We start from the raw sequence: 27,594 nt of genomic DNA, 5'->3' as shown, positions 1-27,594 counted from the left end.
CAAGCATGCCTGTACATTAGGTGTCAACATGGTGGATAGTAGTTAGAGTGTTTACAAGGATGGAGGGAATTGCATGGAAGGTATCCCTACGTATAATGATTTATTGGACTTTGGAGAGAATGCAACTAAGCCAGTTGTTTTCTGACAGTGACAACGGAGTGGGACAGTTGATACTTGTCACCTAGCTAATGGATGTAAATGGATGCGCTCTATTTTCATTGCCACATGTGATATGAAGGGTATTTCCGGTTCCACTATAAGTATATGTGAGCATGTAATATGGTATAAGGGTACAATGGCAAGAGAAAGATCTTTGGTTACAGTTGAGTTTGCTCCTCAGGTTTTGTTGTATCATGGCAAATCCTGGGAACAACAAGAACTAGTTCAAAGCACTGATTCTTCAATCATTGATTTAAAAGTTCTTGAATCCACACTGCTTTTTACACACAGGTCCTTGTATCTGCTGCCATACCCAAGGGGAGCATTGCCAGCAAGTAGAGTTTCACAGTCCCTAAGTCTCTTAAATGTATTGCAGGTTGTTTGGAATAAGACCCACTCCTGTTTACCAGAATCTGCTCCTAAGAGCATTCTGTCCACACAATGTACTTTGGTAGTATATTGTGACAAGAATACTTGCTTTGCTTTTGGATGTGGCATCCCATTCTCCTTTCTCCACCAACATTTGATACTTAATAGATGCTTGCAACATGAGAATTTCCGGCTCCATAAAAAGCTGTTCACTCCTCAAATTTGGCTTTCTTCTTGCGGATGTATTCCAAAAATTGCGTCTCTTGGCTTCTTTGTATCCTTTTAAAAGAGTGGGAAGTAATTGAGCGTTTGCTTACCGCAAACTGTCAGAGCGTGGAGATGCTCAAAATGTACTCATTGAAAAGTGTAACATTGTGTTGCTTAGCTTTGTACGCATATGCATTGTTATTGCCTTTGTATCAACATTTGCCTGTTGAATGATTACCTTGAGCATTGCAACTCCCAATGGTTTGCCTCCAACCGTCCATTTACTTTCGTATAGATCGATTTTCGTCATTGTTTTGTGTGCTGGTAGAGTGCCTTGTTGTCTTGAACTTTGTGAGTTTTGGTGTTTGCGAATGTACCAACATAGTTTTGGATGTGGGCAAGGGAGATATGACGTATTCCTTGATGAGCAACTTGCTGGCGCCGTTAGGATTGTTGATGTTGTCCTGAATTTTGAGAATTTGACTTTCTACAACAGGTCTGGTATGATTGGGTGTGTTTGCCAGTGCCTTAGCATTGTCCGCACACGGTCAATTCGTAGATTGCAGACGGGATACGTTTCGTATAAAACGGATTCTGATGGATACGAGCCGTCCTGTTCTTGCAACAACAGCATCCAGCCATACATTGGTAGGCGGATCTGTTTCAAAAGCATCATGGCTGATTCGGATACTGCATGTTCCTCTGTGCTTGTGTCATTGCTATCTTCACTGTCTGTTGCAAGAATACCCAGGGCCAAGACGGCTGCGTACGCCTTGCCCGCGTGTGGCATTTGCCCCGGCCCTCCACCACATTTCCTAAAATAGCGCAAGATAACGGTAATATAGCCTGCGGATCCCTGTAATTGTTTCCAGGCTTTGCAGTTTTGCGCTGTGCAATCCGCAATGCCACATACAAGCGAGACAATTCATCATAGAGATGCTCCAACTGTTTTGTCCCCATAGATTAATATCTCCTTAGATGTCTTTGTACAATTCCTTTAGAGAGGAATGATTAGGCCCACCTCTAAGTATGGTTTTCCTCTGCCTAGGAAAGAAAGACCCGTCTGGAGATTGACGAGACAGTGCTGCAGAGACGCATTAAAAAGTTGCAACCAACAAGATTCAGTCCTGCCCGGTACTGGACCAAAAGGCTACAAATATATTGGAAGCACAGAAATTTTTGGAGTTTTGTCTAAATAGTTTGAATACTTACTGATATACGAGCGCCAAATGATGCTTCTTAGACTGTACACATTCTGTCCCCTTTTGGGAGTTTTTCACCTTTTCCCATCCCCTTTAGTGAATTTCCTCAATTTCGAGTGAATGAACTGTAAAAGAATACAAAAAGTAGAGTGAATCTGTGGGCGTCACCGATACGTGTCGGCCGTGGCCCCACAGTGCAATCGCTAAGATCGTTTTACAAAAATTAATTCTAGAGCCCGTTATCGCCGCAGTTTCATACCAGGAACCTGCTACGATAACAGGCTAAAATTGTGCCTAAGGATTCAAAGGATCCTACATACTTTTGTAGGTGATCAAAGGCATATAACATTAATCTATAGATTTGTCCGATAGACAGAGTGAGGGAGTAGGGATAACAACCCCACATGAATGCTTGACGTAGGGGTTTTCTAGTTCTTTGACATGAATTGACAATGGTCGAATGTCGAAAACAATGGAATATTACACAAATCCGTTGGGGAAGATTCACAAGGACCTATCGTCGTTGTCTATAGAAAAGTTTTAGCCTTTCCATTAAGTGTAACCCTTATCCATTAAATTCTATCAAATTCGATATTATTCACAATACTGTTTATTTAGCATAAGAAACGACGTCCCCTTTCCATAATTATTCGGTATTTTTTTCATTTTCTGTTCACAGTCAAATGTCGATGACCTTTTGGATGACCATTGCAGAATAGTCATTTTGCCTGGTGTCGGCTGAAACTTTTTTGTGTCTTCCTTACTGTGAATCCTTTCGTGTCGGCCCAAAAATTTCGTCTACAAGTTAAAGACCAAAACAATCAAAAAGGACTGTTTGAACGGGGGTGATGGTGAATTACTACAGCGAAAGCGGCCTTGCCCTGTCTTGGGCGGAAAAGCAAAAAGCTGTCACATGCCTTCGAGAATCATCACCGTCAAAGAAATCACCGAAAGGGTCTGTAGAAACATCAGAAGGCGTATCATGTCATGCCTTCTCGCCGCCTTTGGCGCAAGCTGATAAAGCCATCGAGAGCCCGGCATGTGTAGCCGAAACAGAAAGTGCAACGGAGCCCGTCAATGACTGCTTTCATTCCAAAACTGCCCTGGAGCCAGAAGACGAAATATCGGTGTATTCTTTCACAGAGTCGGAAGCGGAGGAAGAGCTTACTTGGGAAGAATGGGAGGAGCGCAATAAGAAGGAATTTGTTCAAATCAAAAGGAAACCAAAAACTGACATGGACGAGCGTCCTGTTCCGCAAGAAGTTCTTGACAGAATGAAGGCTTTCCATAAAGATCTGAATGAATTTGCTGCGCAGCCTTGGCTTCAACAAAACTCAACAAATAATTTTGGTGAGGCCAAAGAAGTACAGGACATGAAAAAGAAACCAGCCAAATTGCCACAAACTGTGCCCGTGGAGAAGACATCGATTCCCAAGCGAATTGATTCCTCTCAGTCCGGCTTAATATGTTCCCAATCCAACGACGAGGTAAAGTTGACAGAAGCGACATGTGGTGAAATAGTGGTGATAGATGGCGACGAAACTTTCGACGAGCCCGATACACTACACAAAGTAACCGACAATGACAAATTAGAGGTTACAGAGAAGCAAGAAGACAAGCAGGACACCATCAGTGAGACCACTCTTGATGTAGTGGACTTGGAGGAAGAAGAGTTTTCGAGGCCACCATGCGACGATTCGCCTTCCAGTGTTGCGAAAATGTTCGATGGTGAAGCGTCATTGGAGGGTCTTTCTCATCAAGATGACAGTGACATAAAGAAGAACGGGGAACGTAATCAAATGACCGCTGTAAGCGACGGCTCGTTTAGTGCTCATGAAATTGCCTCTCGAACTCCAATAAAGATCAAGAAAATGGCAGCTAAAGCAGACTATGAGTCGGCGTTCAACATGTCTTGGAACGAGAAACAGCGTGCTATTCTACAGAGAAGAGAAGTCTGCAAGCCAGCTGTACGGTTGATAGACGCAAAGGTCCAGGGAGGAGCAACTTTCTTGGAGGCAACTGTGGAAGACAAGGTAGATGACGTCAATCTTGAAGGATCACTTTCACAGCATGATGACGCAGCACGTGATCTCTGGAAGCGCTCTCCTTCTGCTAGCAGGAAGACTGTTTCCAATGAGGACCACGACAATGCGTTCAATCTTTCCTGGAAAGAGAAGGAAAAGGCTATTGTAGAGCGCCGCTTATATTGACTCATTTGTAAATGAAATGAAAGTTTACGTGCGCGAAAATGGATCCATCCGAGGACACGGCATGCTCTGGCGTCATGACTCTGTGCAATTCAATGTTAATATCAAGGTTTGGTATTTACTACTAACAGCATGGATTGATCTTTACATAAATGTACCCACCTTGAATTCCAAGCACTACTACTCTTAGTTGGTCCAGCGCATTTTTGTTGTTGGCGGCATATTGTGCCATTTCTGTGACCTGGCTGATGCATACCCTTGTTTCGTTGTGCATTGTTCACTGATAGATGTTGGTCTCGGAAGCAAAATGGTATGTGATCTGATTTTATCGTCTCTCTTATTGCTATGCCAAACGTGGCAAATTAACAGTGAAATGTTGCTTTAGCAGTAGTATTGCACCACTTACTAGGGCGTTTACGACAATCTAACGTTCAAGTGCATTCAATCACTAGATTATAGTTTACATTGCGCGTATAATCTACACTGTTTCCTGCTTGATGGAAACCATACTAAATCCGTGGGGCTTGACGTATGAAAATGAATGTGGTGAGATTCAATGTTAGAATTGGAGTTCTTGCCAATCTCACGTAATTCTGTGTAGAGAGATTCATTCTATCCCTTTTTGAAATGTAAATGCTGCTTTTGTGAACCCTTCTTGATTCAGGCTCCTTTCACATATTGACCTTGATTAATATACCGCGACACTTGGGTTTCTTGGTTAGGTTCATCCGTCGCTTGGGTCATAAGGAAGAGTTGTCCAAGTATGACGAAACATGAATTCGTATACATAGGAAAAGCCTCTCCACTTCTGTCACCTAAATTTGTTAATAAGTAACATGAAAGTGCTGTTTAATAGTAGACTGGGAATTTGAATGGGGACTTTTGGTCACTGAAATATATAAGACAGGTACCAAATACGACCACACCATTTCGTCAGCTCACTGAAACCACTGGATTCTCACTGCCACTTCTTCGTCTCTTCCTTCGCCGCAAATTACCAGTTGAAGAAATTTCGCTTTTGAGGAAATTCGCTTTTTGGGAAAAGCATGTTACGCTATTATGGAAATGAGCAGGGGTGAAATTTACGCTATTTGGGAAAAAATACACAAATTTTAAGTATTTTTATTCTCACGGGAAATACTTTGTCAGTAAAAGTTCTAGTTAAGAACAACCCCATATCCTATGCTAGATCACAATACCATTGTTTTCATATGGTTTCATATGGTCATCCCTTCACAGTCAGTTGCCTCCAATGGTGAGGACCTCACAGACAGCATTCACCAATGGAAATTGTTACATTCCAACCAACAAAAGTAAGAAACACATCTACCATGAAGCTAGCAACTAAAGAGATCTTTCCAACATTCAATGCCTTTTATACTCCTCTCTTTAGGAGAGAGTGACATGGTAATCAAGCCCATGGCAAGAGGAGGACAAAAGGACAAAAGACCACACATGGACTATACCAATTTTGGTTGCAAGTGTCTGTTTGACTTGTGTTGCTCTTGGCATTGGTGTCTCTTTGAATACTTTCCTGTTGTTGCAAGCTGTGGTGATTGCCAGGCACGTCAAAATCTGTTGGCTGTTGGCAGAATATGGAGCAGGTCCCAATTGGAGGGTTTACACCAGATTACAATCTGCTTCAAAACAATCAAATTCAAATATAATGGTGGGAATCAACAAAGGGGCTGGACAGCTTGCAAAGCGGATCATAGATCCAAGTACTTTAAAGGCCAAACAGCTGTTGGCATTTCTGCTTTCCTTATTGTTTCAAAACACATCCAAGGCGGCTTCCTGACAGGCATTTACAATCTTGGCACATGTCAGATTTCCAGAAATTCCCTTGCAGGTACAAGCTGTCTTGGTATAGTACCATGCAACATGTCTCCTAGTGATGTCCGTCCCCTAGGCGTCAACACAGTGATTGGCAGTTGGAGTGTTCATAAGGGAGAAGTGAGTTGTATGGAAGTTAACCTGGTCTTATTGCATGAAGCCCCTAGATACAATGATGTATTGTGTGTTGGAGAGAACGCAACTGAACATGTCATGCTCTGATGGTGGCAACGGAGTGGGACTGACAATACTTATTGCCTGACTAATGGATGTAAATGGATGCGCTCCATTTCCCGCGGCATGCATGTAATGAAAGGTATTTCCGGTTCCACTATAAGTATATGTGAGCGTGCGTCATGGTATAAGGATACTATTTCGGAAGGAAGATATTTGTGTACATTTGAGTTTGTTCCTCAGGTTTTGTTGTATCTTGGCAAATTGGAGGAGCTGCAAGAACTAGTTTATAGCACTAATTCTTCAATCATTGTTTTATAAGTTCTTTGATCCATACTGCTAGTTTTGCGCATAGGTCCTTGTATCCGCTGCCTAACCCAAGGGGAGCATTGCCAACAAGTAGAGTTTTACAGTCCCTACGTCCCTTAGGTGTATTGTCGGTTGTTTGTAATAGCACCCTCTTCTGTTTACCAGGCTCTGTTCCTAACAGCGCTTCTGTCCATGCGGTGTACATTGTTGTATATTGTTGTATATTGTAACACAAGCCCTTTCTCTATCCATTCTCAACACGTTGTTGGCCTTCAAAAACAAAAGAGTTGGGACGTAAAATGATCCTATCAAAACGCCCCGGCCGCAGCAATGCAACATCCAAAGTCCAAGGCCAATTTATTACACCCAGCACAAGAATGCTATCTCTTGATTCACCATCTACACCATCCACTTTGTTCAAGAAGGTAATCAAAACTATTGTATCTGTAGACAACCCACACGTGACATACTATGCCCAGCAACACCGCCCACTCTCAAAAGTGTGTCAATTTTGTCAAATAATTACACACATGGCTGCTGCCAATTGGGTCAAAGCAAATGTTTGTCAAACAATTGCTTCAGCTTTGCCAATGTACAACAACATGTACATGCCGGCAGGTGCGAGCAATAAGAATGCCACAAAGCTTTAGCTGTTTATCTTGCCAAGGAAGTCTTGGTGCCACCATGAAGGGCTGTGTAGAAGGATAATATGTGGTGTTGTCAGACCCAAACATTTATGTGCACAGTGTCTTGAATAAAGCCGCCAAACAATAGCTTGACACAATAGTGTTTTGGCACCACCTTCCAAGATCTGTTTGGTGGAGCTGACAGCAAGTGATGCTTCTTGCAAGGCTGAAGTGACAACTTCTTTTGTGGTACTGTTTAGCGGATGTATTGTCAAGCCAACAGATTCATGCTTCTCTGTCACGTCTTGAAATAGCCGTGGTAGCTTTGCATGTCTAACAAGCAATACTAGGTCTGCAGCAATGTATCCAAAACAACTAACCACCAACCCCTCCACTTCCTCCGGCTTTCAGTACACCACACATGAACAGAGATGCACTTGGTAATCCTGGATAGAAGCAGGGAAACTTCGCGTCCGGCCTTCGAAGAGATACTGAAATTGCTTTAACCCTATTGGTGGCAGCCACAATTTATTGTCCGAAATCTCTTCGGCGGCTTGCAAGTGAAAGCCGTTGTGACGGGATAGCCCAACAATTCCACTCTGTAACAGGATGAATTCATGCTGATCCCCCTTACTCTCGATGCCTTGTGTTGCTTTCCGCACTTTCTCCTTTTCGTCGCCGCTACCCAATACCTCAGACTAGTGTTGTTCTTCGCGTTGTGCGTTCTAGAAAAAAAATAGTAGGCTGCTTGGTTGAGAATTGAAAATTCATGGGGGAACTGCTAGATTGAATCCTAATGGCTATACTTAGTATATGATTGTTGTTCTTTCATTAAGTAAGACTTAAAATAAAAACACTTAGAATTCGTTTGTTTCTTCCCAAATAGCATAATTTTCACCCCCCCTCATCCCAAATAACGAATTTCCTCTTCGCTTTTCGCGTCGGTCTACGAAAGAGGAACGAGTACAAAACAGTTCGTTGCACTTCGCCAAGTAGAACGCGATCATACCGATGTTCCTTATAATCAATTGTACGAGCGAAGCTTATCCTGGATTTCTTCGGAGTATGAATGGCTGGAAAAGATATCTGCACGCATCCTTTCTCCTTCCCCCCGAAGCATGTCGTCCAACGGCACCGCTGCTAGTGCCGTCGATGCCAACACGTCACCCAGCACAATGTTGCTTCATGATCGCATCGCGGCCCGTGTTCAAGAGCGTAACTCTTGGTCTACTTGGAGGAAGCACAGCGTAACGGCGGTACTCAAGTTCTTGACCACCCACGGTTCTTCCCTTCCGAGGCTTCCCTTGCAGTCACAGCTCGATGAAGATTTTCCAGTGCTGAACATGGAGTGGCCCGCTTTGCAATCTCCCGAGCCGCTGCAAGTAACATGGCTGGGACATGCCTCATGTCTCATCCAAGCACAGGGTCTCAATATTCTAACGGGTCCAGTCTTTAGCGAGCGCTGCAGTGCGGTGCAATGGGCTGGCCCGAAGCGTTACCGCCCTACTCCGTGCAATATCCGCGAGCTTCTCAAGCATGTCCGACTTGACACTGTTTTACTCAGCCACAATCACTATGACCATTTGGACTACAACACAATGCAAGATTTGGCTAACTTGTCGGAGTTTTCTCTGACCTTCGTCGTACCCTTGGGTTTGAAGCAGTGGTTTGAGTCCAACGTGTCTGGGATCGATCGACACGAGATTTACGAACTGGACTGGCACGAGCCTTGTACAATCGTTACAAATAGCGGTAAGAAGCTTGAGGTGACACCCGTACCCATGCAGCACTGGACATCCCGCCATGGCTGGGATCGGGATCAGACTTTGTGGTGCGGATATAGTTTGGTTTGTGAAGACACCACCAAGGTGCTTTTCCCTGGCGACACGGGTTGGTTTGAAGGTCTATGGGAGATTGGCGAGCGATATGGACCCTTCGATGTGGCCATGATTCCTATCGGAGCTTACGAGCCTCGAAGCTTTATGAAGCCTCAGCACACCGATCCGGAAGAAGCAGTGCTCATGATGGAAGCTGTGCGGGCACGGAAAGGTCTGCCGATTCATTGGGGTACGTTCCAATTGACGAGCGAACACTACTTGGAGCCTCGGGTCAAGCTTGTGGAGGCCATGGAAAAGTCGACGCTATCAACCGAGACTTTTGCACCATGGCTCATTGGAGAAACCGTTGTCTGCCCGACCCATTAGGGACAGCGTCGGCCTCTTTTTGTGTGGAAAGGACTAAGAGTAAGAACTTTATGAATTACTTGCGTACAATCTGATTTTCGTTGACAAAGAACCAGTTTTTGTCGAATTGTTTGGCAATCTCCTGCGTAAAGTCGGGCGTATCAATCGTTTTAATCAGGTGTGACTGCCCTCGCGCAGCCATGACTGCATATAAGGATTTCGTCGCTTCTTCGAGCCTGTAATGCGGAACCCGAGTGAAAAACAGGTGATGGACCAAATGCCCATCCATCATGTGATGTGACATGCGATTGATCCACGTTCCATAATCACGATCAACAGTTTGAAAGGCGCCCCGTTCAAAGCTCCAGGTCTCGTCCGTATAGAGTAAACCATCGTCGGAGTGGTGCTGTAGATAGGTGACCATGAAGAGCCAAAATGACAGGACCAACCACGGGACCATGCAAACAACGAAGAAATTTGCCAAACCCATATTGATCCACAGAGAACCGGCCGTGACAAGGGATACGATAACGGACACCGCGGCATCGGCCTTTTCCTTCGCGGTAGACTGCTCCCACATGCGTCCGTAAAAAACGACGTGTCCTCCATCGGGAACCCCAAATAAGAGATAAACGAGGTAAAGTATCGGTAACTGTAAATTTCGCGTCGCATGACTCAGTTGAATAAGTGGATGTAGCGACTCTCGTTCTTCTCGGATAAACCATTGATGCGAGTAGTCACGCGTCAAGTGGTTGTGTCCCATGTGATGCTTCAGATGAGACTTGGCCCAGGGAACGAAAGGCGTTAAGCAAATCGCGGAATGCGCCACTTCGCCAACTACCCTATTAATAAGAGCGCCGAACCGCCGGTCTTTGGATACAGTAGTGTGACCGGCATCGTGGCCGATACACCACATGCACCACATCGCAAAACCGGTCAAAATCTGTAAAGGGGCTACAGCCAAGAACTTGCCCCAGATAGGGAAGGAAAGGTAGATATCGGATGAGACGACGGAGTTCAGAAATCCCATAGTGGATGCTACAGCGATAAAATCCACCGCAAAATAAAAAAGTGACGTTGCTGTATCAATGTGGAAGGCTTCTTGGGGAAGCATGCGCTTCACTTCGCTCAACTTGGGCGGCTCGTCGTGAGTCCAATCCCGTCGAGGATGGATTTCGTCATTTTCTGGAGTTGCCACAGCAGCGTTTGTTTCTACCCCCGTTGCTACCATCCATCTTTTGGCATTCAACGTCACTTGCGGAAGGAAAACAGTCCTGTGGGTACTCGGTATGCGCAACGAAAAGGCATTAACAGTGTTGTGGAAAATGGATACAGAAAACACGTAGGCCGAGATAATAAGAGGTGGTGCGATATGAAGCTTCATTGTGTCGTCTTCAAAGCTCTAACTCGTTAGCTTTTGTAATGGCTTGTCGATGATAAAAAACGGCACAAGGTTTGGTTTCATTGGCAACTGTAGGCTCGCAGCTTAGGACAACAGGTGAGCACACGCCATTTTGTGACGGGCGTTCAGAACCTTTCAAATAGAGAAGAAAACGTGGTCGAATATGTTGTCTGGCTCAAACTACCATACTCTACATTCAAACTGTACAACTCGTGTCGCAATCCGATGAAAACCGTCCCACGCGGTACCGGTTGTCTTATCCAAAATTTCTGACTCAGGAACACGAAACCCGGACCTGACGTTCCCGAATTCAAGATGGACGTGAATGAATCCGAAAATATGACTCCAGAAGGAAAAGGCAATATGCGAACCCTGTGTCGGCAAACCCACCGTCGACGAACGCTTCGTAAAACCGGTCGAGGTGCAACTCCTGGACATATTCTGTTGGTGTTACCTTGGAGATATTGGCGGACTCTCTCATACTAGCCAATAGAGCTACTAGAGATTACCACAAATACTGGTTCAACTGTTGTACCTGCTTCCTCCATAGATAGAGACGGGAACTACGGAAAAGAATCGGGAAGAAAAGTCGATGCGTACGGGGCTGCAGGGTATGTGCGCATCATTAACACAAAGGCCATCTGCAACGCATGATTTCGCCACGTGAAGTTCTCGAATCCATGGCTTTTGGCCAATCACCCGGTCAAGAGAGCGGGGGAGAGGTTGTTAGTAGTCGACTGCAGCCTAAAGCCCAGCCTCCGGCAGATCCGCCGCCGCTGTATACAGAAGGCAGAAATGAACCGGTATCAGAGCACGACCCGCTGCTTCTACCAAATAGTTACCAGCACGGTAGCCACCCCCATGAACATTCACGACAAGCTGCGTTACCCACAATTCAAAACTTTCAAGACAGTGACGTACCTGCAGATTGGAGCTATTCGTACGGGTTTCGCGGAGACGTGTCAATTCGACCTAATACCGGTGAAACCAATTCTTACGACTACGCTCTTTTTGGCTTGGCGCTTCACGAACTTCTGGAACAGCTGCGATTGGCAAATATGATTGCCGCGTCCCTGACAATCGTCATGCTGGCATCGACTTGGCTTCTTAAAGTAATCATGGTGCAGTGGACCAAGGCTGTGCTGAGCGGGTTTCTCGTTTGTTTTGCGTTGACACTCTTATTGGTGGAATGCATGAACATCTGGAAGGTACCGTCCATCGACAAGCCGTTGCGCGACAATTTTGGATTGATATACCACCCGGTTGGAAAAGCAATTTATCTTCTAGGAACCGCATCATTCTGTTGGGCTCTCGGTGGTATTTGGGAAACGATTCTAGGAGCGGTATACTGTACGACCGGAGGAATTCTGTGGGTTGCTTGGATCATTTATCCCGAATTTCGCAGACCTTACGAAACGGATGATGATGCTGACGTAATACAGTATACTGGCCCACGGTCAGCGTCTTGGTCGTATTACTCTACCAGCGTTTCGGCTTCTGTAGGAGAAACATCGGATTGCTGGAACTGTCCGACGTTACAGCATCAAGACACGGTCTAGAACAGGAGCCATCATAAACACAATCTACGGAGAATAGACCTGTTGCTGTCCTCTGTAGATCGCGTGGAAACTTGCACCTCTAACAGGATCGTTACTTTCTCGTCAGAGAGGCTCGTTTGCATGGAAGCCGTATCCTTTAAAATCTTGATGGTCACAGCTTCTTTCGATACCCCTGCTGGACTACGCTGACGGCACTAGAGTGGATTACTAATTTAGAATGGTCTGCCTCTCCTTGTACACGGTCGGCTGACAGTGATCCGTTTAAGCTATTCGTGACTAACGTAAATCCGGCCAAAATCCATGTCACATTCGCGGTCACAGTCAACACACTAAATTGAAAGAAGATGGGTCATTATGTCATTGTTCATTTATCTCGTGTACCGTCAATTGTGACCTATCCACAAACTTACAGTAAATGACTTTTAGAGGACCTCTCACAAAACAGCCGAAGGGCTACGCGTTTGTCTCTTGTCATGATGCGCAATGCAAAGGCTAGCAAATAAAAGTCGCATGTACGTTGCGCTGATTGCCTTGTGTTTCTTAGCGTGCCTACAATGGAAACGGCTGTGTCTCGCAGGTCGGTCCGGGATTTTCGCGGAGGTGAAAAGCCTTGGGCTGCCGTATGGAGAAAAAGATTCCAGCGTTCCGGCTTACCACGACAAGGCGTGCTTGGACAAAAAGAAGATCCTAGAGATTTTGCTTAATGGTGGGAAAAACATATCGCAAATTGATTGTGCGTTACTCCCAGTATGGCAGAATATTGTCGAAAACTACGGAGACGGACCGGTTGTCCACGGCCTCGACACTTGCGAGGCCTACCGAGAGAGCATCTCCAACAATTCTCATCCAATGCTACGTGTGGCTGGACTGTTCAATTCTGGAACTAACGCTATGGCAGCTCTATTAGAGCTCAACGTGGAAGAATTGGGGGGAAACTTTCAACATGAAGTACCGTGGGGGAAGCATCTACCAGTACGGTTTCGCAAGACCAATAAATTTCCGCCAAGATCGAAAGTTGACTACCGACAAGTTATGCCAGTAGTGATGGTGCGGGAACCGTTCCGGTGGATGAAGTCTATGTGCAAAAGGAGTTACGGCGTTGAATGGATAAAGCCAAACAATTTTAGTCACTGCCCGATTTTGATTCCCAATGCTCACGATAAACTGAAGCCCCGCTTTCGAGGAAAGAAAACGGCAGAGACCAAGGTCGGTCTTAACCAAGTGACAAACACGGTCCCCATTCCTGTAGAGCATTACGATTCGCTTGCTAGTGTATGGACAACGTTTTATCAGGATTGGAATGATGTCGACTTTCCGCATCTGGTCGTGCGATTTGAAGATATACTCTTTCATGGTCCTCGATTGCTAGAAATTTTGAACGACTGTATTGGCATGAACGCCACTCAGAAGCCTTTTCGTCATAAGATGACACAAGCCAAGAAACACGGACGGTCCTCTGATTTTGCAACGGCTCTTGCACAATATGGACCCGGCTTTCAGAAACTTCGTGGCCTCACACAGGACGATATAAACTTTGCTAGAGTCGCTTTGAACTCCTCCTTGCTGGAAACCTTCCATTACCCGGCTGTACCTTTGTTCTAAGCAAATACGGGATTTTCACCGATCCGATTAAGTATTGTTCTAACTGCTCTTGCATTGCGTGTAATAAACCTGCCTTTTTTGCTATGTATGAGAAACGTACTGTAACTCTACTGATTTGGGTCGCCTCAGCAAATTTTGTTGAGTAGGTGTTCTAATACAGTCGGCCACGCGTCCTTTGCAGAGAGCTGCAGAGCTAGAGCATTATACGACTCACTCTACACTATGGTATAGTCTACAACATGGTGTAGAAATATAGTCAGGCAAAAATGATGGTTTGGTGATTTATGCGTTTTCGAAGCGAGATGGAAGGTTATGTGACCTATAACCGCCAACAGATTTTGGTACTCCGACTGACAGCCTATTTACATCATATCGTTCGCTCAAGAGCTCTCACATTGTCACCTTTTCCATTCTCTATTCTACTGAACCTACCAGTGTATTAAACCATCCAACAATACAGATGCTTGATAGTCTGGTATGTTAAAAGTTCTAATATCCACAGTAGCCGCAGCAATGTGCGTAACCAACGATTCTTACGAATAATCCTTGACATAACACTTGACCGCGTGGTTGCGATATGGTTGGCGGAGCTTGTGCAACGCCCGAGATTCGATCTGTCGTATCCGTTCTCGAGTCACGGAAAAGCGGCGTCCAATCTCCTCCAATGTCTTGGCCTTTCCATCATCTAGTCCAAAACGCATGCGGATGACGGCTTGTTCGCGACTGTTCAATGTACATATTAATCGAGAAATATCGTCTTTGAGCATTTGGTAGGAGGCTTCTTCGGCAGGTTGGGCTTCGGGATCGCCCATGACGTCTCCGAGAGTCAAGCCACCGTCAGGGCCACCGAGCCCGGCACTGGATCCCTTGGATTTTGACGTCCGGAGTTCCTGTTCCATGGATACGTCTTGCTGTGACACACGGTTCAGAAATTCAATCTTCTCCGCCGTCAAGGTGGACTTTTCCGTGATTTCTTCCAAACGGGCGTCTCGTCCCAGTTCGGCTTTAAGTTCGCGTTCCACTTTCCTCAGAGCGTTGATTTGGTCGTGAATGTGCACGGGTAGACGAATCGTTCGCCCCTGATCGGCAATAGCTCGCATAATGGACTGCTTGATCCACCACGAGGCGTAGGTCGAGAACCTGAATCCCCGTTCCGGGTCGAATTTTTCACAAGCACGCGTCAATCCCAAAATTCCCTCCTGCGCCAGATCCTGAAAGGACAGTCCCCGGTGTTGGTAGCGTTTCGCAATGGATACCACGAGTCGAATATTTGATTCCGTCAGGGCAGCCTTGGCGCGAAGCGAGCGACGAATTTGCTTCTTTAGATCAGGAACCATCATATCGGGTTGTATTTTGGTCGCCCACTCCTGATAGGTGGGAGGCCGCAAGAGTTCAGCCTCGAGTTGTTCCCGCGTCGCTTCGTACTGAATAAGGACCTGAACTTCGCGTCCGAGAATAATCTCTTCGTTCTTGTTTAGCAGTTCGTGGTTGCACATTGTTTTTATATAAGAGCGAATCGAGTCGTAGCCGGTTTCTTGCACCCGAGCTCGAAGTTTGGTAGGATTTTGTTGCTGCGCTTCCTTTTCCAAAAGTGCCGTAGCAGTGGCGGCTGCGTCTTCTCGACTACCTGTGAATTCTTTTGTTTCGTCGCCTTCGTTGTTGTAGCGTTCGGTGGGTGACAGTGATTGCTGATTCCAGGCTTGTGGCGGTGTTTCTAGAGTTGAATACCAGGACTCGTCGGCGGTAGCCATTGACGACAAAGTGGGCAGAGCAAAGGCCGCACTTCGGCGCGGACGCGCGGATGCAGTAAAGCCATGTGTGTCATGCCGTGTACATACCAAGACTGCAATCGTCAAGAGACGGGACGAGGAGAAGAGACGCATCAGTGTGAGCGGGAGTTGCGTGTGCATTCTATGTGCGCGTAAATCGAGAAGAGACCAAAAGAGCAACGCAGAGAACGATCGACAAATTGCTTGACTGTGAAAGGACTAGAAACGATCACCGTTTCACTTTCGTGGGACCAGGGGAGAAGTATTTGACCTATCGACGCATTTTCCAAAGGCCGATTGGATGACGACGAGATGTTTTTCCCTTCCTATTGACAAACGTACGAACGCTTGACGGTCAAAAACATCCGTGCGCGTTCCGGTAGCACGGTAGCCATCGTACGAAATCGTCGATTAAAGGGTACTGAGCTCATTCCATCAAGCAAACGGTACGCAGCATGAAGGTGAGTCACCACCATGATGGGTTGTGGTGATGAACTGCGACGTGATCCGCGGGGAAATCGTTCGTTCTCTAACAACCTCAATACTGCCAATCTATCAATTGTGTGATACGCTGGGAATAGCACACGCCATCGTCAAGCGACAGAGGGATCCCAAACGATCGCGAGGCGTGTGACGGCTGTCTCGTTACCGAACGAACGAACGAACAATTTGACTAACTACCTAGCTCCATGTGCGGATACTCTATGCGTGAACATACCTGCAACAGCCAAGAGTATTCTTTGTGGTACCATGCTTTTACTCTAAATGGTAGACAGTTCCAAACGGTCGTTGTGGCAGATGTGCGGAAAGTGGACCGATCGATTATGGGTCGAGTGCCAAAAGATCGGGTGGCGGTGTGTGAAGGGGTCGGGGCGAGGCGAGGCGAGGGGCCGTTCACGCGTGTGTCGTACAATCGATTCTACGCGTGACACGCCACGCCACGACACGATAGGACACGAGTACGGAGGAACAGCTTTTGGGGAAAGGCAGATCCTTGGGCAAGCTGCCGGAATTGTGCAATGTGTTGTTGGACCGACCGCTGACGGACGGAAGACGTAAGTACGACGATCAGGAATGAGTCACGGAAGCGAGCCGTGCGTCAGAGCCATCCCGACGCCTCCAGACCGCAGGTTGGCAACACGTTGGCTTTCCGGTTCCTTTCCGGTTACCGGTAGTCTCGTCCCATGCCAGTGAGTTGACTTATCCGACCGTACCAAACAAACCAAGCCGACGAATCCGAACCAACACCTCCGTACCCGAACCCGCGTGACGGGTAGATCGCCCGCCAATGATGGAAAAAGTGACGAAACACAAGAACAGATTCGGCGTGGACCGTTCCGTCACCCTCACTCTCTCCACACTAGTCTCACGCTCACACACCGCTTCATTGAGTGCCCAGCACGTCGGTTGCCGCCGTCATTGTCGTTGCTTTCATCTCGTTCTCAAATCCGAAAAGCGAACGACTCCTCCATCATGATTGTGGCACTTGTGGTAGTTACGGGCCTGACGGCGTTGTGGTTCTTCTTGCTGCGACCTCGCACCGGCGGGAAGCATGCACCGCCCGTCGTAACGTCTTCCCCCTTGGTGCCCATTCCCGTCATTGGACACATTGTGGAGTTCTTCCGTTCCCCCCATTTCATGATGCAGCGCTGCTTGAAAGATCACGGCAAGGTCTTTACCATTCCCGTACGTATCTACGGATTGCGTGTGTTTACTCGATATGTGTGTGTGTGTATCGAGTTGTCCTTTTGGCAAAGATTCCACATTGCTTGGTCTTGGCTTTTGTATCGCCGGTCGCGGTCTTTCCCGTCCCACTGAATCCGATTCAACTGTAACGCACTCGCCGTCAAGCGCACCGCAAACGAACGTGGCCAAATCTGTCCCTATGCCTCACCACTGATTGGTCATTGGTCGCTCCCACACAGATCTTCCACAAACGCTTGACCTTCCTCATTGGCCCGGAAGCCCAGGAGATCTTTTTCAAAGCCAACGACGATGTTCTCTCGCAGTCCGAAGTCTACGACTTTACCCGTCCCGTCTTTGGAAACGATGTCGTCTACGACGCTTCCAAAAAAAACCGACAAGTGCAGTTCCAAACCATGGCCAACGGACTCCGCACCGCACGCCTCAAGGCCTACATTCCCAAAATTGAACAAGAGACCCGGGCCTACATCAAGAATTGGGGTGACGCGGGACAGATTGATCTACTCAAGGCCCTGTCGGAACTTACCATTCTCACCGCATCACGCTGTCTGCACGGTGAAGACGTCCGAACTCACATCTTCAAAGAAGTCCAGGAGCTATACCATGATTTGGATCACGGTCTGACGCCGCTCACGGTATTTTGGCCAACGGCCCCTTCCCAAGCCCATCGCAAACGGGACGTGGCACGCAAAGAAATGGTGCGACTCTTCACCAAAGTCATTGAAGAGCGACAGCTGCATCCGGAACGGTCGGACGGTACCGATATCCTCTCACTCTTTATGGACATTAAGTACAAAGACGGCTCGGCCGTTACCATGGACCAAGTAACCGGACTGCTGATTGCCCTCTTGTTTGCGGGACAGCATACGTCCTGTATCACGTCAACCTGGACCAGCTTATTCATCGCCAACGACCCAACGTTGGTCTCCCGTATACTGGCCGAGCAAAAGACGGTCCTGGGTGGAGACCTCAACAAACCCATTGAGTACGAAGATTTGCAAAACATGGAGTTATTACACAATTGCATGCGGGAAGCCCTCCGTATGTGCCCCACCTTTATCATGATCCTTCGTAAAGCCGAACGTGATGTTAAAATTCAGTCGGAAGGGAAATCGTACGTGATTCCGCAGGGCGACATGGTCGTGGTTAGTCCCACTGTATCCATGCGAATGAAGGAGACTTTTGCCGACCCCGATACCTACGATCCGGATCGCTTCGCCGCACCCCGGGAAGAACACAAGCAGCCCTACGCATACATGGGCTTTGGAGGGGGACTACATTCCTGTATGGGACAAAACTTTGCCTTTTTACAAGTCAAAACAATTATCTCCGTACTCTTGCGCGAGTACGAACTAGAACGAGTCGAACCAGGCATGCCCGATATCGGCTACGACGATATGGTCGTTGGACCCAAAGGGGATTGCACCGTGCGCTACCGTAAGCGCGTCCAATCGTGATTTATTGTTTCGTGCACTAGGTCTTTCATCGAATATAGAGTCGACATCAAATCACACAAAGATTGGCAAGGTTTTGTGTTGCAGCCGTTCATGTAGTTAGCGAAATTTAAGTGCCTACGTTGGATACTCTTTTTAGTGCCTAGCGTAATGAGGCTGTGGGTGCCCATGGCAAGATGTTTGTGTTACCCGTGTAGTGCTTCATTGCCGTCTGCCAATGATTAGAAATGTTTATTGCAGGTGATGGACAAACCGAACCCCGCTAAAGTTTTTTAACATCCGTCTATTCTCCCCCAAGGCTTCATGAGGTAGTTTGGTGCTGTTTTTGCCATACCGCTACGCCTTCCTTGAGACGATTGACGAGCGTGCTCTCGGTGATCTCCTTGAGCACGGCCCCCTCAACGTAATTGCAGCGCTTTGCACGAATGCGCAGACTGGACGCCCCGGTCAGGCCTTTGGTAATTTCAACGGCCACTTCCATCCCACCTTCCTTGGTGGTCATTTTCATAGGGGTATTGACGGTATTCGAATTCGCCTTGTCGCGAGTCCGCTCTTCTTCCTTGCTCAAATATTTGTTTCCAGTGTTGGTCGGCATAAATAAGAGCTGCACAGTAGCTTGTTCAGCGACTGTCGGTGGCAGTGGACTCCTTGACAACGGTGGGGGTGGAACCTGGGCCCGAATAGGTGTCGTCAAGCCCTTACCTGTCTCGGCCAATAGCATAGCCCACTCACGCACGTATTCGACGAGTACGGGGAAGTCGACGGCGACATCGGAACTTGGTATAACTACGCGGTAGAGTTCGGGCCCGTCGAGCTGCAAAAAGGAATCGTCGAGGATGGCTTGTTGTGTCAGTTGTTCTTCAGCAGTGGCGGCGGAAGCGGTACCAAGCTTGCCGGCACAGGACAGGGTAGCATTACGAGCAAACGGTTGCATGGCGATAGCTTGTGTTACGATGGATACGGCTGTCTCAAGCTCCAAGTTCCCGTCAACGGCATCCCCTGATTTCAAGGCAAACCCATCCGAAACAATATCCGTGAGCTCGCCGAGTTTGCAAATGGTATAATCTAAGGCGGGTTCCACAGCGCGGTTGCGAACAGTGCTGATCAGGCTTTCTTCCATTTCGCGGCGTTTCTTCAGTTTACCTCCCATGAGATTCTGCATACTGTAGGGCATTTTATCGAAGCGCTCCGTTCCCAATGTGGAAAGAGCGACAATCTGTGTAGGAGGGCGACCAACGGCACCATCGGCGCGCAGAATTTTGCGCAAACACCGGTCCAACAAGTTCTTGACCGACGACTGATCACTGAGAGACGTCAGGAATAATAAAACGACTTTTGCATTGTCCGCTCCCAAAGGAATCGTCGCAGTCGGTTTGTAAACGTCCACCACAATGCCCGGCAAGAGCTGTGTAAGCGATGCCGTCAAGGGAGCAATCAGTTTTTTGGCGAACACATCCTGGGACTCGTCCGCCACTACGACGATGCGATTCTCCGAATCGGCAATCTTTTCAGTCGTCGCATCCTTAGATTCGGGTTCCTCGTCCTTGATTCGTGCTCCGCTCTGTAAGGCCGACTGAATACTACCTAGCAAGACGTTGCTGCCAGAAGTGGGCACGGCGGCACCGTTCAGGACGCCCCACACACCCACTTCCAATCCTTCTCCTTCCATGGATTGATCCGCCGCTGCCGCGCGCTTGGTAGTTGTCCGGGCGAATTCGTTGCTCGATAAGAAGGCGTCCGTGAGCGCGTCGATCTTGCGCAGAAGCCGATCGGACTCAACTTTGGCGCGAGCGTCTGCCTGCGCTTGCAGACTCTCTGACTGGCGTTTCAGTTCGCGCTGTAAATTGGCTCGGAGCAGGGCGATTTCGTCAATACCCTTGGCGACCCCGTCGTTGATGACCTCCGTGGCTGCGGCTTTGAGTTCCGCGGCTTCCTGGTCACTCAGCGGCTCCAACATACTTCCCAGATCAATTCCAAGGTTCGTACCTACGTCTGGCAAGGCGCCGGCATCGAGCGAAAACAACGGCAAGTCCACATTCTCCTTCTTACTAGTCTTGTTGTTGATCTTTTCTACATTGCTCTCCTCGGCGCTATCGGAATTGCTGTGGGCGGCTGCTTGTCGTGTTGTGGTATCCATTGGAGCAAATTTCTCAACCCGCCACGAGCAGGGACGGACCGTTCGCACTCTGGCACCCCACGGGGTTGGAGCAAAGGCGCACACGCGCCTGGAATCGATGCACATCAAATGCAAGAGTAACATTTCCGCAATAAGGGGGATTCGCGTGAGCGTCATGGCGCAAGAAGTGGAAGGAAACGGATAGATTTATATTGACCTAGAGTGGATGCTACTGTTATTGAATTGTGTGCAAAAGCCTCCCATGTTCGCGAAGGAAAACGTAGACAGGCTTTGACTATGAGAACAGGGTGACACTGTCCCGTCTGACATGAGTCATGAGCAGGCGACCGAGCCTTCTTTTGCAATATATGGGTATCACAGCTTTTTTCGAGACGAAGAGTTCATTGTCAAATTTGTCACTCTCTGTCAAATACCCGGCACAAACGGTTCACTGTCATCTCTCCTTTTGAGATACCCCATCTCGCGTATCACACAGATCATTGAGAACGATCAACGCAGACCCTGACGCTGACTTCTGACACGGTAAAAAAGTACTTGCTATGTATCAAAGATCAAAGATAACTTTGGAAAATAGGTGTACCCCTGTCTCTGCCGTGACAGTTTAAGGCAAGGAGGGGACAGAGTAGAACAGCCAATCCCTCACAAATTTGACGACAACTGCAGCAGGAAAAGAGGGATGTTAGCAATCAATTTGGACATGATAAAGGTCTTGATTGTAGCTATCCGTCTTGCTATCTTTAACTCTCCAAATTTTTTTATATTGCTTCAATAGACTATACCAAATTCACCGTCAATCCGCTTTATAGTTGTGGGAACATACATTGCCTCGGCGTCCGCTGCGGAAAGCGTGTATAAAAAGAGCGCTTTACAAAACACATACCAACAGCTGATTCTCCTTTAAGCATGTTAGTGGGGAGATGTGTTGCAGTCGTCCGGAGTCTCTGATCTAGTCTCAAGTGCCGAGATATTCTACGCTTTTTGTAACATACAACTAGGATATATTCTAGGAAGCTTGTGCATTAACTGTAAGAAAGGACAGAAATTCGGATACAAATTGAGAGTACCCATGCGAAGGAAAGAGCGGCTACTGGCATTGGGAAGAACCAGAGATGTCTGGTCCACAAGATTGTGGCTTAGAGCAATGAAAGGCACCAACTTGCGAAATGGAGAGAAAGGCAGTCTCCAAGAAGAAGCACAACATTTACTCTGTATTCTGCTCACCGTGATGGGTCCATTGTGATTTCCCCGTGCTCACTTCCCCTGGTATAAATTTGCATCCAGTAACCTTCCTTCCACTTGGGGTACTCTTCAATAACTGTAAAGTAGTCTAGAAGACAATCGCTTGTGCAACTTGACAGGACCTCTTCGATAGCAATGATGTTTAAAAACTTTCCTGGTGAGCGGCTACTTCGACTACAAAACCTGGCTGACCTCAATTTGATCGACACCACTTTTCCGACAGGCCCTTTCACTTCATTCAGGTTTTTCACACTTATTTGGTCGACCTCGTGACATGATTGATCACTAGCCCACAAGCCTTTGTACGGTAACAACTATTGATAAGAAATAGATTCTGGAACTTTCGGCCTGCGGCTTCGATTGATGCATATTATCGTTGGAGAAGGAACGGGCCGTGCTGTTGATAGCGTTGCCAGTGATGTTGGTCGAGTCGGGGCCCTTTAACCCAAATCCCTGAAACTTGGTGACCTTTCCGTCGTAGATAATCTCACGCTGGTGTTTTTCTGATTTTTGCCAATGCTGCTTTTTGTCGATCGGTCAGAACTTTCTTAGTGGCAGTGCGATTCGCGGATGTATCTAGGGCCGACGTCCGGGTGGAGGCTGATCGGGACGCTTTCTCGACTGACGTGTCTTGAGATGCAACAACGGCATGGGCAGCTTCCTGGCCTACTTGGCAAGGGATTGTATTGGCCTCGTATGACACAAAGTGACCGGACGTATTGGCGAGTCGATTGATGTAGGTAGGAAACGTGCGCAACGCACCAACTAGGGGACGCAAGGCATTGTCGTTGGTTTCTGCGTTTCCCGAAAGAGCCGATTGGATGATTTCGTCGTGACAGAGCAAGGCGGTTGCCATTGTTTCGGTAAAGTGGTTGCAGTTGCGGTGTACCAAATGATACGCGAATTGACCGAAGAATCGGTCCTGCAGTATGCGGACAATGCGTGCCACTCTGCCTCGCTCGAGTCGACAGGATCCCAAGACAATGGCTTCTTTCCAAACAGCTCCGGTGGGAGCGTGTTCGTGACGTGCGCTGGAACGCACGATCCCTACTTTCGGTGCGAATGTGTAGCGACTTTGATCAATCTCAATGCACGTATGGTACGCGCCCAGGCCGAGGCTCGGCAAAACTCCCGTAAAAAACGCATGCCCTTCCGGCGCTAGCTGGTACACGTGCAAAGTAACTTCGTGGACTGTCATTTCAAAGTGGTTTCTGTTGTTGCGGCTGCTGTAAGACTTTGGTATTGTTGGTGTTATGGGTCTTACTGATTTTGGCGACAGGAAACCGGAGAACTTGTCATCGTCGTGATGATCGTTGGAATCATTTTGGATTTGGAACTGGGTATTGGGAATAGGGTTAGGGAAACATGGTCGTTCCGCAGCTCGTTGGTGCGAACGGACGATTCCTGACACCGGACCTACGATCGACACTTGGACTTAGCAGTACCCGGAAGTGATAGCAGACCCGAATCGAAGAACACCCTTCCGTGGTGCCCGAACGGAATTGCACAATCTTCCGGCTGTGTTCGCGACGGAAGATTCTGCAGTTGCAAACGGTCTGGCCTGCTGTAGTAGCACGCGTGGAGAGGTCCGTTGCACTTTCTCTACTCTCTCGATTCCGTTCCGATCCCACTGACAGTGATGAACTGTAACATAAATTCGGTTTCTCGAACAAATAGATATCACGCCGTCCCTTTTATTCACAGTCCACAACACACAGCAATCACTCGACGAATACGATGAAATTCACAATGACGAGCGCTCCCGTATTGGTGCTGTTGGCGGCATCAACCGGCGAATCATTTCTGTTGTCCCCGTCCGTCGCTGCCGCGTCTCGGTCAATCTCTGCGCTGCCAGCAACCATTGAAAAGATTACTTCTTCGTCGTTGGTTCCTCCCAAGTCCATTGACGACATGATGAAGACCTCGGAAACGGCGGACCTTTACGATCTCAATGTCCAAAAGACCTATGGGTGAGTAAGGCGAAAGCTATGTCGGAGACCGGGTCGGAATCTTCGGTGTTCATTTGATGTGTTCTGTGGATACGCAGTCTCTCCGTGTTCTCATTCCTGCTCTCTTTCTGTCTCGTACACTCGTTTATTTACCATACAATTGCGACTCAGACGCTACCCGTTGACGATTCGGAACGGTAAAGGCTGCAAGCTCTACACCACGGACGGCAAAGAATACCTCGATTGCGTTGCCGGTATTGCGACCTGCGCTTTGGGACACGCCAACGATTATCTCACGAACGCCATTGTTCAGCAAATGAACTCCGTTCATCATGTTTCCAATCTTTACCTCATCCCCTCCCAGGCCGCCCTCGCGCACTGGCTCTGCGACAACTCCGTCGCCGAAAAGGTCTTTTTCTGCAACAGCGGAGCCGAAGCCAACGAAGCTGCCATTAAATGTGCACGACGACACGCCAGTAACCGTGGAATTACCAAGCCGGTCATTATTACGGCCAAAGACTCTTTTCACGGACGCACACTCGCCGCACTCACCGCAACGGCACAGCCCAAGTACCACAAGGGATTCGGGTACGACGGACAAATGGTCCAAGGCTTCAAGTACATTACCTACAACAGCGTTGACGAACTCCGGGCAGCAGTTCAGGAAGTGCAAGAGTCCGGACAAGGATTGGCTGCCATTATGATGGAAGCTTTGCAGGGAGAAGGTGGTATTATTGCCGGAGACGAGGAATTCTTCCGTACCATTCGAGAAATATGCGACGAAACTGGTGCCCTTATGATGTGCGACGAAGTCCAGGTCGGCATGGGGCGCTCCGGAAGATTATGGGGATACGAAAACCTGGGGGTTGAACCGGACATCTTCACTTCCGCCAAGGCCTTGGGTGGTGGCGTTCCGATCGGCGCCATGATGGCCCGCGGGGACGCCGCCAACGTCTTTGGCCCCGGTGATCACGCCAGCACCTACGGTGGTAACCCCTTGGCCTGCAGTGCGGGCCTAGCCGTCGCCTCGTACATGTGCGAGCATAATTTGCTCACCAACGTAAAGGAACGAGGTACTCAACTCGAAGCGGGTTTGCAAGCCGTGGCCGAAAAGTACCCTGACACGCTTGGGGCCGTTCGCGGATGGGGACTCATGCGAGGTGTCGTCGTGACGGATTCCTCCATTCCGCCTGGCGTTATCGTCCAAGCAGCCATGGATGAAGGTTTGCTCTTAGTGGCGGCGGGTAGCAACGTAGTGCGATTCGTGCCACCATTGATTATCAGTGCGGACGAAATCGACGCGGCCATGGCCATGTTCGAAGCCGCCGTGGCCAAGGTAGTTGCTAAGAACAAGGACGCCAAGCCCTAGACTCGGGAGCAAGGAACAAGAACGAATCGGCGTTGATTCCGTCCAGTAATCAGTACTTTGCTTGAAATTTCACATTTTTCAATTATCTTAACATTAGACCAATCCATCTCCCCACACACTTTGTTGTAAAAATGGCGAAGCTGAAATCGAGAATACCCTGTTCATGGTGGCTCATTCCATTATCTAGATAGTTTACGGAATAGCGTTGTTTGTGTGTTGAACTACCGTACGTCTTCCTGTAGCGTAGGCGACGAGATCTCTAGCAACCAACTCGCCGACTGCGGCCATATTTAGATTTCAGAAACTACGAACATTGAAAGCAAAGGGGACCTGGAGGGGTGTTATCAAGGCTGGGATCCGAGACGTTTGGGCAATCCGTGCCTTGAAAAACTTCGAACGGAGCCAAAAATGGGTCAAGCGTAGAACCCCAGTTGCATACATCTTGGCTAAAGGACTCTGCCATGAACATCATACGGTCCAAATTGGTCGCACTCGACAAATCGAATCCAGATATGTCTTGGTTGAAGGAAATCGCTTCGTTGAACATACTCGAGAATAATTCGACTGCCGATACGTCCCATCTCGAAATATCGCTGTTGAATGAGCTAGCACCGAGAAACATTTGCACCATTGAAATGGCACTGAGTGGTTCCCATTGCGATAAATCCCCAGCAAAGCTCGTTGCTTCAGCGAACATGAAAGACAAATTCTCCACATTTCGAATGTCCCAAGAAGCAATATTGCCATTAAAGCTGATAGCTCCCGCAAACATTGCTTGCATATCTAGGACGTTTGAGGTATCCCAAGCTCGTATGTCGCTGTTGAAACTTTCTGCTCCACTAAACGCTCGAGTCATAGTAGACACGTTGGACGTATCCCAATCAAACAGGGGTTGGTCGAAGCTTTCGGCCCCCGCGAACATGTTTTCGAGTGTTTCGGCACTCGACATATCCCAACCATTCAGAGGCTCATTGAAGGTACTGGTGTCCGAATTCCGAAAGGCAGAGAAAAGGTTGCTGAAGTCCACGATGCTGGAGACGCACCACTCTTCCATCGGATGCCCGTAGAAGAACGCCACTTCCGTGTCGGGACTGCTGTCTAGCAAATACTCGTCTACCGCGAATTGCAATTCCAGCGATGACTCGAAGCATAGAGGTGTGGGAGTGGGCAAGAATGTACTTTGTGGAATGGTAGGGAAAGGGTTTTCGTTCGCAGTTGGAAAGAATGTAGGAAAAGGCGTCGGCAAGGCATCTTCGTCAGTAGGAAATGGTGTTGCCAGTACTCCAGGATTTGTCTGAATTATGCTTGGTACAGGCGTCGTTCCAGTCAATGTGGGGGCAAAAGTTTCTTCGGGGCTGGGTTGGGGCGTTTCGTCGATCATACCGGGAGAAAAAGTGGAAAGGTCCACCGGTGACGGAGTGGGGCTCTCTTTTGGCTCAATCGTTCGTAAAGCGTTGTCATCCTTGCTCGAACCCTTACCCCCTCGTTTTTGCCGTTGACGAATGACAGTTAGAATCTCGCTGCCCGGAGTTGAATCTGAGCTTCCTGGGTCGGAGCCTTTGGCACTCTTTGTCCTTTTGCTCCGTTTGAGAGTATTGTTTCCCCAGGAGACTCGGCCAAAAGCGGTACTGGTACGGTCTCGGAAGGCAGTCGAAACTTCCTTTTCGGCTGTAATAAAACCGCCCGAAAAAGACGACGAAGGCACCGATTCCGGTTCCCTTAGAGGTTGGCTTTTGTTGCCACTTTTGCTAATCTTTGGTACACGATTGACAGTGAGGACCTCAGAGTCCTCCGAGAAAAACTTAGCCTGCGATCCTTGCAAAAGCAAAGCACTGAGCAGAATGGAAGCTGTAACTTTAAATTGCGCCATTGTGGATATTGTTTATCTGATTGTGATTGATGGCAAGTATGTTGGTCTCCTGTAAATTATCGAGCCGGCATCCGAAGGGAATCGTTCAAAGCTCAATAAAATGTGGCGTCAGTTTGTCAGATTTTACGTTTTTTGGTGACGATGACCAAAACGTCCTCGCATTGTACCAAGTTTTTTGCGGCCAACCTCGTTGTATCGACGAATTTCGATCCAAGAAAGACATTTCACTGTACAAAGAGTCATTTCGAAGTGTCACACTAATTCTGAATGT

General features: G+C 47.9%; 10 protein-coding genes across 10 annotated transcripts; 6 read left to right on the top strand and 4 right to left on the bottom strand.

Moving 5' to 3' along the window:
• Positions 1–2,738: 2,738 nt before the first annotated feature.
• On the top strand, positions 2,739–4,290 carry PHATRDRAFT_50585 (predicted protein). The gene has a single exon (XM_002185506.1). It carries the CDS (start codon positions 2,786–2,788, stop codon positions 4,145–4,147), a length of 1,362 nt encoding a protein of 453 aa, XP_002185542.1. The 5' UTR covers positions 2,739–2,785; the 3' UTR covers positions 4,148–4,290.
• A 3,794-nt stretch (positions 4,291–8,084) lies between these two features.
• PHATRDRAFT_24223 (predicted protein) lies at positions 8,085–9,355 on the top strand. Its single transcript, XM_002185505.1, has one exon. The coding sequence runs from the start codon at positions 8,205–8,207 to the stop codon at positions 9,288–9,290; it is 1,086 nt and encodes a 361-aa protein (XP_002185541.1). The 5' UTR covers positions 8,085–8,204; the 3' UTR covers positions 9,291–9,355.
• On the bottom strand, positions 9,346–10,653 carry PTD15 (precursor of desaturase omega-3 desaturase; the record flags this gene model as incomplete). Its single annotated transcript, XM_002185462.1, has 1 exon — positions 9,346–10,653. The coding sequence occupies one exon, from the start codon at positions 10,651–10,653 to the stop codon at positions 9,346–9,348; it is 1,308 nt and encodes a 435-aa protein (XP_002185498.1).
• A 466-nt stretch (positions 10,654–11,119) lies between these two features.
• Positions 11,120–12,537, top strand: PHATRDRAFT_50583 (predicted protein). The gene has a single exon (XM_002185504.1). It carries the CDS (start codon positions 11,322–11,324, stop codon positions 12,228–12,230), a length of 909 nt encoding a protein of 302 aa, XP_002185540.1. The 5' UTR covers positions 11,120–11,321; the 3' UTR covers positions 12,231–12,537.
• Positions 12,538–12,713: 176 nt separating this feature from the next.
• On the top strand, positions 12,714–13,891 carry PHATRDRAFT_50582 (predicted protein; the record flags this gene model as incomplete). Its single annotated transcript, XM_002185503.1, has 1 exon — positions 12,714–13,891. One exon carries the CDS (start codon positions 12,714–12,716, stop codon positions 13,830–13,832), a length of 1,119 nt encoding a protein of 372 aa, XP_002185539.1. The 3' UTR covers positions 13,833–13,891.
• A 474-nt stretch (positions 13,892–14,365) lies between these two features.
• Positions 14,366–15,355, bottom strand: PHATRDRAFT_17029 (predicted protein; the record flags this gene model as incomplete). The annotated part of the gene is made up of 1 exon (XM_002185461.1): positions 14,366–15,355. A coding segment is annotated over one exon (990 nt), but the record flags the coding sequence as incomplete, so codon positions are not given.
• Positions 15,356–16,961: 1,606 nt separating this feature from the next.
• Positions 16,962–21,110, top strand: PHATRDRAFT_31339 (predicted protein). Its single transcript, XM_002185502.1, has 2 exons — positions 16,962–17,287; positions 17,527–21,110. The coding sequence occupies exons 1-2, from the start codon at positions 17,075–17,077 to the stop codon at positions 18,760–18,762; spliced, it is 1,449 nt and encodes a 482-aa protein (XP_002185538.1). The 5' UTR covers positions 16,962–17,074; the 3' UTR covers positions 18,763–21,110.
• A 789-nt stretch (positions 21,111–21,899) lies between these two features.
• On the bottom strand, positions 21,900–23,333 carry PHATRDRAFT_50578 (predicted protein; the record flags this gene model as incomplete). Its single annotated transcript, XM_002185460.1, has 1 exon — positions 21,900–23,333. One exon carries the CDS (start codon positions 23,331–23,333, stop codon positions 22,623–22,625), a length of 711 nt encoding a protein of 236 aa, XP_002185496.1. The 3' UTR covers positions 21,900–22,622.
• Positions 23,334–23,779: 446 nt separating this feature from the next.
• Positions 23,780–25,566, top strand: PHATRDRAFT_50577 (acetylornithine aminotransferase). The gene is made up of 2 exons (XM_002185501.1): positions 23,780–24,105; positions 24,256–25,566. Exons 1-2 carry the CDS (start codon positions 23,873–23,875, stop codon positions 25,451–25,453), a joined length of 1,431 nt encoding a protein of 476 aa, XP_002185537.1. The 5' UTR covers positions 23,780–23,872; the 3' UTR covers positions 25,454–25,566.
• A 191-nt stretch (positions 25,567–25,757) lies between these two features.
• On the bottom strand, positions 25,758–27,323 carry PHATRDRAFT_41562 (predicted protein; the record flags this gene model as incomplete). Its single annotated transcript, XM_002185459.1, has 1 exon — positions 25,758–27,323. The coding sequence occupies one exon, from the start codon at positions 27,321–27,323 to the stop codon at positions 25,758–25,760; it is 1,566 nt and encodes a 521-aa protein (XP_002185495.1).
• Between the last annotated feature and the right edge of the window lie 271 nt (positions 27,324–27,594).

Source organism: Phaeodactylum tricornutum, chromosome 31 (assembly GCF_000150955.2).
Source record: "Phaeodactylum tricornutum CCAP 1055/1 chromosome 31, whole genome shotgun sequence".
Classification (NCBI taxonomy): Eukaryota; Bacillariophyta; class Bacillariophyceae; order Surirellales; family Neidiaceae; genus Phaeodactylum; species Phaeodactylum tricornutum.
Note: the sequence above shows the minus strand (reverse complement) of the source record. Positions and strands in the feature narration are given on the sequence as shown.

Excerpts from the sequence above, each read along its gene's own strand:
- PHATRDRAFT_50585 (XM_002185506.1), top strand. The coding sequence starts at position 2,786 with ATGGTGAATTACTACAGCGAAAGCGGCCTTGCCCTGTCTTGGGCGGAA.
- PHATRDRAFT_24223 (XM_002185505.1), top strand. The coding sequence starts at position 8,205 with ATGTCGTCCAACGGCACCGCTGCTAGTGCCGTCGATGCCAACACGTCA.
- PHATRDRAFT_50583 (XM_002185504.1), top strand. The coding sequence starts at position 11,322 with ATGATTTCGCCACGTGAAGTTCTCGAATCCATGGCTTTTGGCCAATCA.
- PHATRDRAFT_31339 (XM_002185502.1), top strand. The coding sequence starts at position 17,075 with ATGATTGTGGCACTTGTGGTAGTTACGGGCCTGACGGCGTTGTGGTTC. Across the intron at positions 17,288-17,526 it reads GCAAGGTCTTTACCATTCCC|ATCTTCCACAAACGCTTGAC; the intron begins GTACGTATCTAC and ends GCTCCCACACAG.
- PHATRDRAFT_50577 (XM_002185501.1), top strand. The coding sequence starts at position 23,873 with ATGAAATTCACAATGACGAGCGCTCCCGTATTGGTGCTGTTGGCGGCA. Across the intron at positions 24,106-24,255 it reads AATGTCCAAAAGACCTATGG|ACGCTACCCGTTGACGATTC; the intron begins GTGAGTAAGGCG and ends ATTGCGACTCAG.